This window comes from Canis lupus, chromosome 2 (genome assembly GCF_011100685.1).
Source record: "Canis lupus familiaris isolate Mischka breed German Shepherd chromosome 2, alternate assembly UU_Cfam_GSD_1.0, whole genome shotgun sequence".
In the NCBI taxonomy this organism is placed as follows: domain Eukaryota; kingdom Metazoa; phylum Chordata; class Mammalia; order Carnivora; family Canidae; genus Canis; species Canis lupus.
Window position 1 is genome coordinate 34,915,951 of NC_049223.1, and position 18,076 is coordinate 34,934,026.

Genomic DNA, 18,076 nt, shown 5'->3' on the forward strand with positions numbered 1-18,076 from the left:
AAATGAAAATATATGCAAATTTACGTGAGCTTGAGGATATCTGTGGGAATAGCATTTCAGTCAGAAGCCATGGCAAGCACAAAGATCCTGAGGTCCTTGGAATGTTAAAGGAAACAATAAGAAGGCCACAGTGGTTGAAGCAGGGTGAGCAGAGGTGGTAGGCAAGAACTGTAAGAGAAAACTTGATAATAGTAGGGCCACATTATGTAGGGCCTCGTAAAGCAGTGCTACACAAAATATCATCCAAGGCAAGTGCCAGCCCATACACTATTTGTTACTGCACTGTGAGGAGGTAAGTTTAAAACATCAAGAATGGGGACACCTAGGGGGCACAGTGGTTGATCGTCAGCCTTTGGTTCAGGTCATGATCCCAGGGGCCAGAAGTCCCTCATCGGGCTCCCCACTTCTTCAAGAGGGAGCCTGCTTCTCCCTCTTGCCTTTGTCTCTGTCTCTTGTGAATAAATAAAATCTTTTAAAAAAGTCAAGAATGAATGTTTAGATATTTTTATGAAATTTCACATTGCAGCAATTTCAATTATATTTTATAAAAATATCGTCCACAATGGATTGAAACTTTATTTTTTAAATTTATTTAAAGATTTTATTTATTCATGAGAGACAGAGAGGCAGAGACACAGGCAGAGGGAGAAGCAGGCTCCATGCAGGAGCCCGACGTGGGACTCGATCCTAGGACCCTGGGATCAGGCCCTGAGTCGAAGGCAAGACGCTCAACCACTGAGCCACCCAAGCGTCCCAGATTGCAACTTTAAAAAAGAAACTTGGTCCCTTGTCAAAGTGAGTTTGAGAAGCACCAGAAGTATAGAGTATAGTAAGGACTTCAGCTTTTGCACTTAATAAGCTTAAGAACCATTTTTCTCTGAGCAAAAGAGAGATATCACTAAAAGCATGAAGGGATTTAGAGATAATCCTGCAGGATGTGAGGAGTCATTAATGAGTTTTAAGTGGACAGTTACTGGAAGCAGGTGTGTGTTTGAAAAAGCCCACAGGTTGCCACATGGAAGATGGATCAGCAGATTCTAAGGGAGCACCGTGGAGGTTATTGAATGAGTCCAGGTGAGAAAGGGTGAGAACCTGACCAGGACAGCAGCATAGGAATGTGAGGGAAGGAGGCTCCAAGAGCTCTGAAAGAGGCAGAACCCCGATGGGTTCCAGGATGCTTGAATATGGGTGAAGATAAGATGCCTCAGAATTATGGTTTAGATGAAGCTGGTTTTACTCAGGGGGATGGAAATGCAAAAGAAAAAGAAGATTGGGGGAAGGGCATTTAAGAGCTTACAGTGCCTCAGGGCACCTGGGTGGCTCCATGGTTGATCTTCTGCCTTTGGCTCAGGGCTTGATCACGGGGTCCTGGGATCAAGTCCCACACCAGGCTCATGACAGGCAACCTGCTTCTCCCTCTGCCTTTGTTTCTGCCTCTCTGTCTGTGTCTCTCACGAATAAATAAATAAAATCTTAAAAAGAAAAAAAAGAGCATAAAGTGTCTCAGGGACCTACCTCCCTGTGGAGAAATCCAGTAGCTACTGGTCTTTGGGGTTTTAGATCTGATAAGACAAGTTTGGGCTGCATTCAAGAATTGAGGAGCCCTCAGTGTAGAAGTGGTGGTAAAGTCATAGGCATGGGGAAGCTCCCTGAGACCTGGAAGGGGTAGAGCAAGAAGTGAGACTGCTAAAAAGGGAAACTTGGAAAACATCAGTCAGCATTTAAGGATGCAGGAAGCAGAGTCCCTAAAGGAGACAGAGACAAGGAGGAGGCCTGAGAACTTTTCAGGTGGGGGACATAGAAACAGAGTGGTCAGCAGTCTCCTATGCTTCCTTCCCTACCTTTGTCCCTGTCTCTTCTCAACATATTCTAACCATTCAACTCTGGTATTCTTTCTTTTCACACTGGCCCTTCGCTCTGCCTGGTTTTGTATTATTCCTGCTATATCCATGGGGTTTAGCATAGTGTCTGGAACATAATCGGCACTTGAATGAAGGTCTCCTGCTTCCATCACTGTGATCTCCAGCCCTACCTAATCAGTTACATTTCCCAGATCTGGCCATATGCTTTCATGTTTCTGAGCCTTTTAAAGTACCCATTTTTTCCTGGGAATATCCTTCCTGAAGAAGCAATATCCACCTCTCAGGACCCGATTAAATGTTTCCTTTTCTGTACAGCCTTCCAGAGGACCTCGTAGACTTGATCTCTCCCACTCACTGAATCACAGTTATCTTTTCTGTGTACATCCCCCTTATTGGATTGAGAATTCCCAGAGGATGTGGATGTTTTGGATTCCTATCTGTATATCAAGATGGTAACACAGGGCTTAAGGTTGAGCCGGGGCATAACTCTGAGCATAACTTTGATGAAGAATACTCAAAGCGGGATGCCTGGGTGGCTCAGCAGTTGAGCGTCTGCCTTCAGCTCAGGGAGTGATCACTGTCCAGGGATGGAGTCCCACATCAGGCTCCCCGCGAGGAGCCTGCTTCTCCCTCTGCCTATGTCTCTGCCTCTTCCTGTGTCTCTCATGAAAAAAATAAATAAAATGTTGAAAGAAAAATAGTGCTCAAAGCTAGTCAAATATAAGGAGGTGCTTGAGGTGGTTAGTTCTCGGATACCAGAAATGTTCCAAGAGGCTGGATGAAGTCTTCTTGGGGATACTCCAGGGGGTTTCCTAACTGGAATTGGCAGCTTATTTATCTGTCCCCATGGTTCTTTAGGTCTGTAATACGGTATGTTGTAACTCTCCTATCAATGTTACTTTGAATCCTTCATTCCTATCTGTGTGGCTCTGGACGCTGGAGGGAGGCAGGCCAGAGGGCTGTGTTTATATCCCCCTCCCATCCCTGTCCCAGGTTCTCTGTGAGGCAGGTGTCTAGCTCTCTAATGGATGTGGCTGTCTCCTCGATGAAAAGAGGGATGCCTAGAAGGAACAGTACCTCTTGGCTGATGCTCTGGGTCTCTGAGTTAATGTGGTTTGGAGGGCACATGTCATTAATTGTCCTGTGAAAGATCTAAGATGCTATGAAGGGTCTAAGCTGTTAGCCTATTTGCAAGTCAAAGATCCAGCCAGAAACAATTATACACATATTTATTAACCTAATGACAAAAATCTCTGGTTCAGAGACAGACTGTTTAATGACAGCATCTTCCAACAGCCCTCCATGTCCACATTCTCTATTAGATGACACAGTGAAAGCCAGGGTACCTGTGTGAGCAGAGGGGCTTTACACAGCAGAAGAGAAACCCTGAAATTATGAAACTCACAACTTATGTAGGACAGATGGCAGAGTTGTCCCTTCTCTCTCTGGGTAGTGGGAGAGAGAAAGAAGGAGAATAAGCAGATAACTCTGCTTTGAAAGGGGGAGCAGCTGGCTCTTGGAAAGTGCACCAGAGAAGAAACATCCTGTATTTTCCTAAGCATGTTTACCATTCAAATATTTTTTAAACAAACAAACAAAAAGTCTTTTAAACTTTATTTTATTTTATTTTTATTTATGATAGTCACACACACACACACACACACAGAGAGAGAGGCAGAGACACAGGCAGAGGGAGAAGCAGGCTCCCTGCAGGAGCCCGATGTGGGATTCCAATCTGGCACCCCGGGATCATGGCCTGAGCCAAAAGCAGATGCTCCACCGCTGAGCCACCCAGGCGCCCCTCTTTTAAACTTTAACACAGGTGCAAGTAATCTCAGAAAGCCCAACTGCACAGAAACCCCCGTTTCTCACCACAGCCTAGATAGGCAACATTCCCTGCCCCTTCTGTCCTCTAAATTCTATTCTTAGGTTTCTAGGGAATTAGGATGAAAGAAGTCTAAATATAATGGATTCCACATCCAGCACTGTGCCCCAGCAGACACCCAGTACCCACCCGTCGAGTGAATGACACGGATCGTTGTTCCAGATTTTAATGAAGATAGGGCTGCGGGTTGGTTGGTTAAAACGTCCTGATGCGGCTTTGCTGGAAGCAGGGCAATCTGAGGCAATTCATTGGTCTCTCCTGGGCCTCAGGCAAAGCCCCCCACCCTTTGAAGCACCGCGAGAGTTCCTGACATCCCCACCGCCAGGCCCGAACGCGCACAGGATGGGACCACGCCAGACGTCGTCGGGTTTTCTTGGTACTTGGGAGCTTCGGGGTCCAGAAAGGGATTCCCGTCCAGTGTCAGGTTGCTCACCTTAGGCAGCTCTTCTAGCCGAGGCTCTCTGTTCAGCTTGTTGCACCTAAGATCGAGCACGCTCAGCCTGGCGGGTAGTCCCTTAGGCACCTGCCCCAGCCCAGAGAAGGACAAGTTGAGAGAGTCCAGTGCGCTGGGCCAGACACACGCAGGAGCGCCTGGGGCGGTAGCGCGCAGCGAGTTGTGGCTGAGGTCTAGGTGGCGGGGTTGCACACCCGCCACCGCCATCGCCGCGCACACGCCGTTCGGCGTATGCATTCCCGCGTTGCGCAAGACGAGAGCCTGGAGGGCCGGGAACTTTTGCGGACAGAGAGCCGAAGCCAGTCCGTGCTCTCCCAGTCCGGGATTGTCGGATAGGTCTAAGGTGGTGAGCGCCGGGAAGGTGCGGAGTCGTGCGCAGGAAAAAGCAAGCGAGTGTGCCTGCGCGATGTTCAGTACCTTGAGGCCCGGCTTCAGCCACCGCTGCAGTTCGGCGAGCCAGGCACTTCCCGTTGCCCACGACACGTTCCGGAGGGTGAGGGTGGACAGCGCAGGCCCAGTGGCTTCCAGAGGCGGCGGCGGCGGCGTGCCGGTTACCTCCAGGTCCTGCAGCGTCAGTTCCTTGAGGCGGGAGTACCCCAGCGCCCGCAGGAAGGCGGTCACCAGCACAGCAGGAACCTGTGCAGAGGCCACGGTGAGCCGCCGCAAACGCAGGGCCCTGACCATGTCAGCGTACTGCTTTGGGTCCGCGTCTGCGCCCTTTAGAAATTGTTCCAGGCTGCGGCCGCCGCCGTGGATCTCCACCTCGACGGCAATCATACACTGGAATGCGCTGGACCAGTCGGGCTGCGGATCCGTGAAGTTGCAGAAGCAGCGGAAATCGTCGTCATCTACTTCGCAGGGCTCTAGTGAGGTCTCAGAGACGCACAGCACCGGCGGCAGCAGCAGCAGCAGCAAGCAGGGTGTGCGCATCTAGGAAGAAAGCAGAGGTCAGGGCAGCCCCAGCCAGTCCCTGGGGTTCCTTGAGTAATTCCCTCTGGGCCCCAAGATCATCCACTCACCATGGTCAATCGGTGCTTCGAGCCTCTATGTTCCAGCGGGCTCGGGGAAGGGCTCCGGCTTCTTTCCTATACAGCGGCACTCAATGGTTTCTAGGTTCCACAGTATCTGTCCTCTTTGGCGGCCTGGGAGTTTATGCAACCCTTGGGATGTCACTTGGTTCCTTCCTCCGTGAACCCTGGTCACTCCCACGTCTCTGCCACCCAACCACTCCATGCACTACCCTTCCGGGAAATTTTGCAATGAAGGATGTTGCCAGGACTATAACAGGAAGGATCTTGTAGGGAATGTAGAGTGCAATGCCCCAGGCAGTGCCCTGATGAGTCAGACACCCCAGGCTTGTTTGCTAACTATGGGGAAAGAAAGATCCCTAGTGCCTCAAGCCAAGACTCTCACCTCCCTCTGCCTATATTTCAGCGGTACAATTGGGGAGTTTCTCTAACTTTTCCCTAGTCTTAGTGATAACTTGCTGACACCCAGTTCCAATCCCCTGAATGCCATCGGATATTTAACTAGATAATTTTTTTGGAAGAGATTGCAAGCCATCTATTAACTCCAAGAGATAGAATGAGATTCAAGAAAAGGAAGTTGGTTTGAAGAACAACTCTATCTTCCCCTTTTATTTTTAAAGATTTTATTTATTTATTCATGACAGACACACACAGAAACAGAGAGGCAGAGACACAGGCAGAGGGAGAAGCCGGCTCCATGCAAGGGAGCCTGATGTGGGACTTGATCCCAGAACTCCAGGATCATGCCCTGAACCGAAGGCAGACGCTTTAACCCAGGCATCCCAAAGACTTGCTCTTTTTAAAACTTTATTAAGAAAGTAACTGCTTTCTTTAAAAAAAAAAAAAAGATTATTTATTTATTTGAGAAAGACAGAGTAAGGTGAGGAGCAGAGGGAGTGGGAAAAGCATACTTCATGCTGAGCACCCAGACTAATGAGGGGCTGGATACCAGGATCCTGAGACCACAACCTGAGCTGAAACCAAGATTGGAATACTTGAACAACTAAGCCACCCAGAGGCCCTAGCTTTCTTTCTTTTTAAAAAAGATTTATTTATTCATTTCAGGAAGAGAGAGAGAGAGCGAGAGAGCGAGCTCAAGCAGGGGGGAGGAGCAGAAGGAAAAGGAGAAGCAGACTCCCTGATGATTGGGGAGCCCCATGCAGGCTCAATCCCATGACCCTGATTTTGAGCCAAAATCAAGATAAAATGCTTAACTGACTGAACTACCCAGGTGCCCCGAAAGTAATAGCTTTCTTAAAAATAGAGGTGTTTAACAGAGACACATTGGCCAAGTAGCTCCATCTCTTGCAGTTTCCATTTCTTTGCCCTGAAACTGAGAAACAGGTATTTCTAGCCCAGTTTTCCCCCTTGCACCTAGCTCTCCCCCTACCCTTCCCCCCCAACACAATTGCTATGTCCTAGGAAGGAAATATTGGACCTATGTTGAATGAAGATTAATTAGTAACTTACCTGTTTTGCCAAGAGAAAAAAAAGCAAATGTCCCAGATGGTGGAATAGGGGCTGTGCTTTTACAACAGCCCTTACAGTTCTTCACCTCTGGATTCTGGGGCAAGAGCTATATTAAAATTTTTTGAATTCTCACTTCTCCTATTTTTTTTTATAAATAGCTTCACATCTGTCCTCATTCCAAACAAGGTGGCTTCATTAGACCACACTGCCCCAGTGTATCTTGTTGGGCGTGCCCTGATACCTGAGCCATGCCCCAAGGCCAGCCAGGCCTGATCTCTAGAACACCACTGAGGACTAGGAATGTGAGTATAGCTCAGTGTTAAATACACTGACTGCAGTCAGCCAGGCTTGAAATCCCAGCTCTACCACTGAGGTTGTAAGACTTGGACAAGTTTGGGGGGCTCAGATTTCTGGGCTTCTGATCTGTAAAATGGAGATAATGATAGTACCTTTCTATGATTACAGAGCCACATCTATTAAGAGTAGTCCTGATTTTTACATTCTTCCTCAATGCCTCTGCATTCAGAAGGCTCAGGCCACTGAAGCCTGGCTCCTTAGCAAATATTATCATTTTAGGGGAGGCACTCTGGATGACAGTTACAAGCGAAGAGGGGCAGTGATGATTTTGCAAACATCCCTGACTCACACTTTGATTCAACAAATATCTATCATGGGGATCCCTGGGTGGCGCAGCGGTTTGGCGCCTGCCTTTGGCCCAGGGCGCGATCCTGGAGACCTGGGATCGAATCCCACATCGGGCTCCCGGTGCATGGAGCCTGCTTCTCCCTCTGCCTGTGTCTCTGCCTCTCTCTCTCTCTCTCTGTGTGACTATCATAAATAAATAAAAATTAAAAAAAAATAAAAAAAAAAAACAAATATCTATCATTTATCTACCAAGTGTCAGGACTGATACAAAGCCCAGGGATGCAGACATGACTATCACACAGTCTCTCAAGTATTCCAATAAGTGGGGGAGGCAAACACAGATCCAGACTAGTCCACAGGGAAAAGGACTCACAGAGGAGAAACTAGGGACTTGTGGAAGCTGTGGAGAAAGGAACAGCTAGCTCTGTATTAGAGAGGACATGGGGCTGTTTTTTACAGGGTTGACAGGGCAGATAAGTACAAAACAACAACAACAAAAAAGCAAAAGCAGGATGGGCAGCTGTAACGGTCTGGGCAGACATTTTGCCTGGTAACTTGTCTTACCTCCCCTACCAAAGGAAATATGTAGGTGTTAGAAACAGCCTGTCTGGTGACAAAGGAGATAAGACTCAGACTCTATCCCCAGCCAGAGCATGGTGCACAGCAGTTGCTTAGTAAATGGCTATTCTGGAGCTAGATGGATGTTGGGCCTGGAAAGATGTAAGGGTAGGATGTTGGTCTACAGATATTTAACTAGGCAGTTTGTGGAAGAGATTAAAGGCAATTGACTCCAAGAGGTGGAATTAAACTCTAGGAAAGGAAGTTTGGTTTGCAAGTGCCAAATCCTAACCACTAGACTACCAGAGGAAGTTGATTTGAAGAAGTTTCCTTTCTTGGATTTGTTCTTACTTGTACATTTCCCTAAGTAATAGCTTTCTAAAAATTGGGGACCTCCAATAAAAATTCTTTTTTTAAAGGTTTTTTTTTTTTAAGATTTTATTTATTTATTCATAGAGACAGAGAGAGAGAGGCAGAGACACAGGCAGAGGGAGAAGCAGGCTCCATACAGAGAGCCCGACGTGGGAGTCGATCCAGGGTCTCCAGGATCACGCCTGGGCTGCAGGCGGCGCTAAACCGCTGCGCCACCGGGGCTGCCCAGTTGTTTTTTTTTTTTAAATATATTCATGAGAGACACACACAGAGAGAGAGAGAGAGAGAGAGAGAGAGAGAGAGAGGCAGAGACACAGGCAGAGGGAGAAGCAGGGTCCATGCAGGGAGCCTGATGCAGGACTCTATCCTGGGACTTGAGGCTCACGCCCTGGGCTGAAGGCAGGCGCTACTGAGCCACCCAGGGATCCCCTCCAATAAAAATTCTTAAGTGCTACCAGGACTCTATTCTGTTGGAGGTGTGAAGGGGGTTTGGGGAGGAAATAATTACACTGTAACTTCATGACAGTAAAAAAGGTTATGAAGTATATGGTGCTATAGGCTCTTAAGACAGGGACAGAGGTCCAGTAGTTCTGAGTAGGGGACATTGGGAATTGAGATATTGAGGGTGGTATTAATTAAGGGAAGGGTACTGGTTGGGGGGCCCCCAGGCAGAGACAGAGCTCTAGGCAGAACAACAGCCTGGGCAAAAGCCTGGAGAAGGAAAAGAGTAGGGTTTGTTTAGGGAACAAAGAGAAAATCCCAGGAGAGGTGAATAAGGCGAAGTGCCCTTCCAGTGAAGAAGCTTATTTTGTCACAATGCAGATTCTGAGGGTGAGGAACACGGTTTTTAAAAAATTCATCAGTGTTTTCCCAGTAACTAGTAGTTAGCGGTGCTCAAAATTTGGTTTAAGATTTACTTTATCCCTAAAATAATGCGAATCACTTTGGGGCACAACAGTGAAATAATTGTATTTGTCTCATTTTCTTCATACGAACATAATAGGGATAATTGTCGTCGTGGAGAATATTCAAAAGGGAAATACAAATCCAGCGTTCATCAGTTGGAGTCCAGTTTTGGGTGAAATCTTCCTAGAATTCGGAGTAGTTTTGAATGTTCGTCTAGGGTATGTTATGTGTGGGGAGGTTATATTTGTTGAGTGGAAGGTGACGCATTGGACCCGTACGACGTTGAATTTCTTCCCGGAAATGGGAAAAAGAAAGACGTGAGGGCGCCTGTCTTGGGCTCAGGGCGTGATCCTGGGGTTCTGGAATCGAGTCCTGCCTGGCGCTCCCTGCAAGGAGCCTGCTTCTCCCTCTGCCTGTGTCTCTGCCTCTCTCTCTCCTTCGGTCTCTCATGAATAAATAAATAAAATATTTAAAAAAAAAAGAGAGAGAAAGAAAAGAAAGACTTGAGAAGGAGAAATACCAATCAGAAGCAGAGGAGGTGCTGCGGGTCTCGCCCGCTTCTAGCTGTCGCCCCGCCCTTCCCTGCTCTTGCCCCACCCCATTTTCCCCTCCCTTCGCCCCGCCCCTCCCGCGGTCCGGCCCGCCGCACCCCTGGCCCCTCCTTCTCGCCCCGCCCCGCCTCCATTCTGAGCACCTCCTCTGAGCGCCCACTCGCACCTCCTTTTCCGCCTGCGCGGCGGCTGCGCGGTCCGTGCAATCTTGTAGGTTCGGGCTTCCGGGTTCTGGGCTCGGAGCGAATTTTCTCCAGCTCCGCTATGTGGAGCGGCCGGCAGGGCCGCCTCAGGCCGGTGGGCTGCGCAGTGGAGGAGCTACGGTGCCGCTGGAGGGAGCGGGAGGCAGGTGCGGGAGGGCGAGGGAGACGGGAGGATGCGGGGCGCGGTGGTGGTGGTCTGGCGGTTGGGGTTTGGGTGAGGGGGCCTCCGGGTCGCTGAAGGGATTCAGGGTCCTAGGTGCCCCTTCTACGTTCAGCCGGCTTCTTTGTCCCCAGCGCTGCGGAAGGCGCGGAGGGAGCAGCAACTGATCAGTAAGAGGCTGCTGAGAGATGACGCCCTGGAGGAAACTGAAGGGGGATGTGTGGCCATGACCCTCGGAGAAGCCGAGGTGAGGGGACCTGGTACGCGGTGAGGTCTACGCCGCCGGGCGCCAAATTCCTTTAGAGGTCCGCGCCAAACCTGAACGCGGTCTCCTCAATAAATACCTCCATCCAGTGGGCCAAGCCAGAAACTGGGAGATCATCCTCTACAACTCTGTCCCTTGTCCCCACAGCAGTACGTCGAGCCCTAGCCGTTCTTCACCCCTAAAGAGCCCTGGCACCTTTACGATGGTGTACATCGCAGCTACCACCATCCTCTGCTCCGTAGACTAATAATTGCCTTCTAACAGGTCATCTGCATCTATGCTTTGCGGACTTCAAGTTCATTCTCCATATATCAGATGTCTTAAAAATCCACATCTGCTTCCTTCCTAGATGTATGATCTAACGTTTGCCTACCTCCAAGTTTGCCAGTTTACTCATCTGAGCCAAAGTTCCCCCTTTTCCATTTTTGAAAGACATATTGGGCTCTTTCCTATCTCAAGGCTTTACTGGGTCCTTTTTTGTGTTCTGTCTTGACAGCGTGTTTGCAGAATATAAATTGTACTAATTGTTTGCTTGTTTATCGTTTCTCTAACTAGACTTTAAAACCCTGGGAGTCTAGACCCCATCTTACTTTTCATTGAAAACTCAGATGCCCTATAGTATCTGGCATATAGTGGATGCTCATTATTTATTAAGTGAATGACATGATTAGTTTTAGCTGATTTATTCATTCAGCAAGCATTAGGTACTCCCCTTATTTATATTGCCTGTGTTTATGTATGTTGTTTACATAAGCTCTCATGCCTAGGTTATACCATTGGTTCATTTTGTGCTTACTTTATGCCAGGACACTGATGGATATTGAGGTACACAGACAAGGAGAGTCCCCCCCCCTTTTTTAAAGATTTTATTTATTAGAGAACAAGAGTGCACCCCTCGGATGGGAGCTGGGGGAGGGGGAGGTCAACAGGGACCCCATCCCAGGATCCATGGGATCATGGGATCATGACCAGAGGCTTAACCAACTGAGCCACCCAGGTGCTCTGTGGAGAGTCCCTTTATTTGCGGTCCTAACAGCAGCCCAGTGAAGACACGTGCTACCACCTGTCATGAAGGAAACATGAGGCACAACAGAAACCCCTAAGTCTTCGAAAGGAACCCAGAAAGGGCTTATTTCCCAGATATCTGAAGGGAGTGGAGGGCCTGGGGAGGGTATCCCAAGGAAAAAAAAAAAAGTGTGTGCAAAAGCTTGGAAGCATTAAAAGAACAAGTCACATTATGCTAGGTGTTGTTGGAGTATAGGTTGCATGGGGAGAATGGCTAGTGGGGTAGGTTGTGCCATCCTGAAAGGTTTTTTTTTTTTCTATTTTTATTATTTCTATTTTTTTATTTTAAAAGATTTTATTTATTTGAGAGAGAGAAAGCACAAGTGAAAGCAGAGGCAGAGAAACAGGGAAAAGCAGACTCTCAGCTGAGCAGGGAGACCACATGGGATTTGATCCTAGGACACTGGGATCATGACCTGAGGCACCTAGGCATCCCAAGAAAGGTTTAAATGTTATCCTTGAAATAGCTCTAAGACAGCAGGGAAGATGTTATTCCCATTTTTCAGGTTAAAAACAGATTTAGGGGACACCTGGGTGGCTCAGTGGTTGAGCATCTCTTCTGCCCAGGGTATGATCCTGGGGTCCCAGGATTGAGTCCCACATCGGGCTCCCCGCAGGGAGCCTGCTTCTCCCTCTGCCTGTGTCTCTGTCTCTCATGAATAAATAAATAAAGTCTTAAAAAAAAACAGATTTAGTTCTTGTAAAGGAAGTGGCAGGGCTGGTATTAAACCCAGTTCTGGGATCCCTGGGTGGCGCAGCGGTTTGGCGCCTGCCTTTGGCCCAGGGCGCGATCCTGGAGACCCAGGATCGAATCCCACATCAGGCTCCCGGTGCATGGAGCCTGCTTCTCCCTCTGCCTGTGTCTCTGCCTCTCTCTCTCTCTCTCTCTGTGACTATCATAAATAAAATAAAAATTAAAAAAAAAACAAAAAAACAAACAAAAAAACCCAGTTCTGATTCGCCCTTCTTTCTACTGCAAGATTGATGCATATTAGCCACGTTAGTGTGAATGACAGGTTCTAGAGATGGTGGGACATTGGAGTGCTCACAGGTGAAGTGGGCAGAGTAGGACTATGCTTGCTTTCTGGCAACTTTGTGTTGCTGTCTCTCCCCTCCCTGCCCTGTGCTCCAGATCCAGCAGTTCCTCGGGTTAGCGCAGCGGGGGACCGAGGAAAAGGAGAGAGAGAAGGCTCTGGTCAGCCTTCGTCGAGGCTTGCAGCATCCTGAGACACAGCAGGCCTTCATCTTGTGAGTGGGGGTGGCGTGAGTGGGGGCCTGGGCCTCTGAGGGATGGACAGGAGTGTGGAGGGGATGGGCCACAGGCTGAGCAGGCTCTGGTACTCACTCATGTAGGCTGGAGGGCAGCATGCGGACCTTGGTCGGGCTTCTGACCAGCAACCAAGCCCTGTTGCAGCTTGAGGCCGCTCGGTGCCTTCATGAGCTCTCTCATTCTGAGCAGTCTGCGGTGGCTGAGGCCTGCCTGCCAGCTACTTCCTACCTTCTCACCTACCTCTCCAGTCACAGCTCAGACTTTATAGTAAGCCCTGTCCCTTCCTACCTTGTTCTTGGTTTGGATTTAAATATTGTACTTTTGTGTCTAGTTTGAGCTGGCACAGAGGGGGAGGAAAATTGGTTTCCCTTAATGTCCATAGCATTACATACACCCATCATCTTCCACTCCCTTTTGCCCAGAGCCTCAAGGGCAAGACTGTTGATCCTCTGCACTCCTACCCTCACTCTTGCTTGAGCCAGGCCATGCCCCGTGCTTTTGTTGTCCCACTCGCAGGAGCTCTGTCTGTATACATTGGGTAACCTGATTGTGGAGAGTGAGGCTGTGAGAAGGCAGCTTCTGCCACAGGGCATCGTTCCATCTTTGGCCGCCTGCATCCAGGTGAGCATCCATCTGCTTTTTCCCTCCTTGGGCAGCCCTCCCCTATCATGTCTCTACATGGCCCTCCTGCTTTGTTTAGGCAGCTCCAGCCTCTGCCCTGTGCTAAGGAGTTGAAAGTCACAGGAAATCTTATGACCCTGCTTTCAGAGTCAGATCTCTATCCTATCTACTTCTAGTCTCCCCATCTGACTGTGCTGGAAGCCCTTGGATATGCCTTGTCCCAGCTCCTGCAGGCTAAGGAAGCTCCAGAGGCGATCATCCCGTAAGTAAAATTGTGTCTTCAGATGTGGAGGCAGGCATGACCTACTTGGTGATGTAGCCTCTGGACACCAGATCCAGTCTTGTTTCCAAAACCTGCACATTTTAGCTTGATGTGTCTGGCTGGGAGAGATTTGAGTTTGGATACTTTCCCACCTGCTATTAGGGTTTGGGAAGAATGACTGGCATCTTGCCTTCTGTGGTCCCAACTCATAGCTCTCCTTCTGCTGGCAGCTCCGTTTTGGGCTCCACTCTCCCCCAGCATATCCTGCAACTGTTGCAACCTGGCCCAAAGCTGAACCTTGGAGTCGCTGTGGAGTTTGCCTGGTGCCTGCACTATATCATCTGCAGGTAACACAGACCATTTGCAAAAGTGCCACAGATCTTCCCTGGGGCTCCCTTCCAGGACACTCAGGTTTTTGAACTATGATTTCTGGAAGCGCACTGAGTTTTCTTCCTTCTGTGGTCTTCTCTGCTTGAAGCCCAGGAAACCCACAGAACTAGGCCATTTGCCATCTTAAAAATGGGATTGACCTAGTAGTGACTACTTGCTTTCTATTGCCCAGCCAGGTCAACAATGCCCTGCTTATCTCCCATGGTTGTCTGTCCACTCTGGGCCTGCTGCTATTAGACATGGCTGGGGCTGTCCAGAGAACTGAGGATGCAAGGATGGAGCTGGTAGGTGAAAAGGGCAACTCACGATCTGGGCTACCCTTTTTCCTACTTTGTTCCCCCTCCAGTATGTAGGTATCCTCTTCCTACTGACAGGATACTTCCCCACTTGTGCTTGTAGCTGGCATGCCCTGTGCTTCGGTGTCTAAGCAACCTGCTAACAGAAGCAGCAGTGGAAGTTGTGGGAGGGCCAAATCAGCTTGAAGATGAGCGTGTCGTGGCCGCTTTATTTATCCTCCTGCAGTTCTTCCTCCAGAAACAGCCCAGCCTTCTCCCTGAGGGCCTCTGGCTCCTGAATAACCTCACTGGTATGTACCGTAATGCGCCTAGGCCTAGACCTTTAAGATTCTGGGTGTGCACCCTCATTGCCTGGGCTGAGGTGGGTAGGATTGGAGCGGGGCAGGGGGACAATTTCAGGCCTAGTTTAAGGAACTTTACTCTGAATTTTCCCTTCCAGCAAATAGTCCTAGTTTCTGTACCTCCTTGCTCTCCATGGATCTGATTGAGCCCCTCTTGCAGTTGCTGCCAGTTTCTAACGTGGTGAGCGTATTGGTAGGTATTGATTGGGGTCACTTAAGTCCAGGATCTTGTGGCAAAATAAAAACATTGGGAGCAGGCCTTTGTACTCGGAAGTACTCTTACCCAAGAGCTGGCAGGTGGTATGGTATGGATGACATTAGGGTCAGACCAGTCTAGGTGTGAGTCCTTAAACTGTTTTACTAGTTACTAACCTTGGGCAAATCACCTTACCACTTTGAACTTTTTAGTTGAAGTATAATTTTATGAATTTTAATTCATACTGAGAATAGCAATGCTATCTGAGGGCAGCTGTGGGGATTACAAAACATGCATCTAAGTGCTTGGTACAGTGCCTGGCTGTGTGCTCAGCACTCCATGTATCTTAGGTATCATTAGTCTTTAGTTTTCATCTTTTGTGGGGACTATGTATACATGTCTCTGCAGGTGCTCACAGTTCTGTGCAATGTGGCAGAGAAGGGTCCTGCTTACTGTCAATGTCTGTGGCCAGGGCCCTTGCTCCCCTGCTTGATAGGCACGCTGGCCTTCTCTGACACTGAAGTAGTAGGCCACAGTTTAGAGCTGCTGCAACTGTTGTTCCTCTATCAGCCAGAGGTGAGTTTGGGCCCTGGTACCCCTGCTCTGAGGCCTCTGGTCTCCCCATGGCCCCTTTCCTTCCCATCCTATCTGTAGTCACTTCTCTGGGCCTGGCAAGCCTACATGGACTCCAGGTCAGAACGTCCCACTTCTTATTGGGAAGGCACTCTTCCAAATAGAGGTGGGCTAACCTGTAAGGCTGTGGGAATTGAATGTTGGGGCACAGGGCCCCAGGTGTTGAATCTTTTTCTTTCCTTCTTTCAGACTGCAGAGGCCTTTCTGCAGCAATCAGGGCTGCAGGTCCTGGAGAGGCATCAGGAGGCAGCACAGCTCCAGGATCGTGTGCATGCTCTCCAGAAGACAGCTCTTCATAGGTGACCTGCTTGATGGCACTCATTCTACTCATCACCGCCCCCCCCTTCCCCCCCCCGCCACCAGCTTTCTTGCCCATGGATCCCCTTTTGAGGATTTAGAACCATAATGACATCTAATGCTTTCTGTTCCTATGCCTAAGACAAGACCTTCAAAGCTCAGTTCCTTCTCTTTGACCCAGTACTATCCAGGCAGGAGGACCAAAGGGAATTTGATGTGGGCCTTCAAATCTTTTCCCTCCCCATTAGCAGCCAGTAGTTGTTGATGGGACAGAATAAAGTTTTATTTTTATATTAAACTGTTTTGCCTCAGTGGTTGCAGGTTAAGGGTTGAAGGGTAAAATGAGTATAAGAACATCCAGAGATAGCATTCTTCGGCACAAGAACAGAACACATTTTTTCACATTTTACTCAGTCCAACAAAGCCCAAGTTGTGGGGCTGTTGTTGCTCTTAACAATCAGTGGAGGCTTCAGGCTTTGCCACTTAGCACATTCTCCACGGCTTTGGTTACCTGATCAGCACTCAAGTTGTTCAAGGAGACATTCTTCTCTTGGCCAAATGCTGAGGGGAGAAAGAGGGGACTAAATATCTAGTATGCTCTGTGGGGGCAACCAAAACATTAATAAAAGGTCTTTGTCTTCAACTTAGTCTTGTTAGGATAGGAAAAGTAGTAAAGAGATATGATCAAGGTGTATTTGGGATGCCTAGAATATCCAGTGGGTCTCAAACACATCTAGGAAGCCCAGGTCCAAGTATTATTTTGGCTGATTCTGGGTGGCCGCAATGTGAAGGAAGATGTTTTAGGGCCATTTTTAGGGGCCTGATAGGTATTTATTATTAATCACTGTGAACAGTGCTTTGCGTGAGCCTAGCCTTGGCTGGGTGCGAAGTCTATGGCTCCTACAGTCCTAGTATAATATACTAATCTGTGTCCATCTCCTTCCTTAGTCTACTGGCTTTTCCTTATTCCAATTTTTAACGCATACTACAGTTATCTACTGTTAGAACCAGTCTAACTTAGGTGTGACTTCCACCCGACATTCCTAGAGGGAAGGTGTAGTTAAAAGGTGATTACAATACCTTTATTCAGTAAGTGTAATATGTCCTGTGTGCTCACTACGAATCAAGTAATATGACAGTTAATTTTCAGATTGTGGTAAACTTAAATAGAGAATATGACAAAATTGAGCTAAGGACAATGTTACATAATTTGCCAGGGAATACCTCATTGAAGAGGTGATAAGTAAGTTCAGATCTGAATAACAAACACGTGAATTCTAACCAATTAGCCATGAAAATCTGGTAGAAGTGCACCCTAGGAAGGGGGTACATGTGTAAAGGCTCAACTCTGTTGTATCCTAGCTATGTAACAGTTATGTCCCATAAAAATATTTTTGGTAAGCTCTGCCTAACATGGGGCTTAAACTCACCCCAAGATCAAGAGTCGCATGCTCTACTGACTGACCCAGCCAAGTGACCCTGTTCCAAAACAACGATTCACCTAATCTCTACAATGAGAAAAGAAAGAATATACCCCCTCATATTAGTTAAGATTAAACGAGATTTAGGCAAGAAGATTCTGAAGTCATTATATGTTTGTATTACGGAGGGTATCACACTACCTGAAATGACATTTTCCACCTAATGTATAAGGACTCACGTCAATGGAAGTTGACAAGCATCTCTTTCTTCTTACCCATCTGAACCCTGTCTTGAATTAGGAAAACGACGGTTCCTGGTCCCCATTCAAGACAGGGCCCGCCTCCACAGTGATGTTACTCCAGATACCAGCATTCTATAACCTTATATTTCGATAAAATGTAAATTTATCTGAAACAACGTCAATAGGAAGGCCGAAGTCCCGAGTTTTAGCCTCCCTACAGGTTTTTGCATGACCTTGGATGCCCTTCTCACGGTCCCAGGCGGCCCGCTTCTCTTGCTCACCGTAGCGGGCCCAGAGTTTGGGCTGCACATCGGAACACTCGCGGATTAGGATTGGCAGGTCAGGGTTCGCCTTCTTCAGCTCCACATAGTGTTTCTCGATGAATTCCCTATGGGGCAGGAGAGAAAGCAGTGCGTGCGGTCTTCGCACGGGCCTCCCCCAAACACCCGGGAGGTAGAGGTCATGACCTGGCGCCCCGAAGCCTACCGGCCCCACCACCTTGCACCTCACCTGACGCCCTGACTGCCGGACGAGCGCTGGCACAAGTGGACGCGAATCTCACGCAGGCCAACTTTAGCCCCAATTCTCAAGGCTCGCTGCGGCACCCGCCATCTCCGCTGGTGCCTAACTCCCAGCCCAAGAACTTCCGGTCAAGTTCTCCAATCCGACCAGTCCCGGTCCCT

At 48.5% G+C, this 18,076-nt stretch overlaps 3 protein-coding genes across 8 annotated transcripts; 1 reads left to right on the top strand and 2 right to left on the bottom strand.

Annotated features, from left to right (window-relative positions):
* Nucleotides 1–3,897: 3,897 nt before the first annotated feature.
* Nucleotides 3,898–5,437, bottom strand: CD14 (CD14 molecule). Its single transcript, XM_038529614.1, has 2 exons — nt 5,221–5,437; nt 3,898–5,131 (listed from the first exon to the last, which is right to left on the bottom strand). Exons 1-2 carry the CDS (start codon nt 5,221–5,223, stop codon nt 4,013–4,015), a joined length of 1,122 nt encoding a protein of 373 aa, XP_038385542.1. The 5' UTR covers nt 5,224–5,437; the 3' UTR covers nt 3,898–4,012.
* Nucleotides 5,438–9,831: 4,394 nt separating this feature from the next.
* TMCO6 (transmembrane and coiled-coil domains 6) lies at nt 9,832–16,028 on the top strand. Of its 6 annotated transcripts, none has more exons than XM_038530356.1 (12): nt 9,832–9,941; nt 10,229–10,341; nt 12,557–12,672; nt 12,778–12,961; nt 13,211–13,315; nt 13,492–13,577; nt 13,808–13,924; nt 14,140–14,251; nt 14,367–14,553; nt 14,703–14,797; nt 15,209–15,376; nt 15,623–16,028. In XM_038530356.1, the coding sequence occupies exons 2-12, from the start codon at nt 10,321–10,323 to the stop codon at nt 15,734–15,736; spliced, it is 1,305 nt and encodes a 434-aa protein (XP_038386284.1). In that variant the 5' UTR covers nt 9,832–9,941; nt 10,229–10,320; the 3' UTR covers nt 15,737–16,028. The 6 variants fall into 6 exon arrangements, with proteins under 6 accessions (XP_038386284.1, XP_038386286.1, XP_038386281.1 ...); XM_038530358.1 differs by lacking the exon at nt 9,832–9,941 and adding an exon at nt 9,946–10,080 and having other exon boundaries at nt 10,210–10,341; XM_038530353.1 differs by lacking the exon at nt 9,832–9,941 and adding an exon at nt 9,946–10,080.
* NDUFA2 (NADH:ubiquinone oxidoreductase subunit A2) lies at nt 15,989–18,043 on the bottom strand (the record flags this gene model as incomplete). Its single annotated transcript, XM_038529573.1, has 3 exons — nt 15,989–16,291; nt 17,675–17,781; nt 17,904–18,043. Coding segments are annotated over 3 exons (339 nt in total), but the record flags the coding sequence as incomplete, so codon positions are not given.
* Between the last annotated feature and the right edge of the window lie 33 nt (nt 18,044–18,076).

Bases quoted from the DNA above. Each gene is read 5' to 3' on its own strand.
- TMCO6 (XM_038530353.1), top strand. From the start codon at position 9,996: ATGTGGAGCGGCCGGCAGGGCCGCCTCAGGCCGGTGGGCTGCGCAGTG. The intron at 13,316-13,491 runs GTGAGCATCCAT...ATCTACTTCTAG, and splicing joins CTTTGGCCGCCTGCATCCAG to TCTCCCCATCTGACTGTGCT. The intron at 14,798-15,208 runs GTAGGTATTGAT...ATGTCTCTGCAG, and splicing joins CTAACGTGGTGAGCGTATTG to GTGCTCACAGTTCTGTGCAA.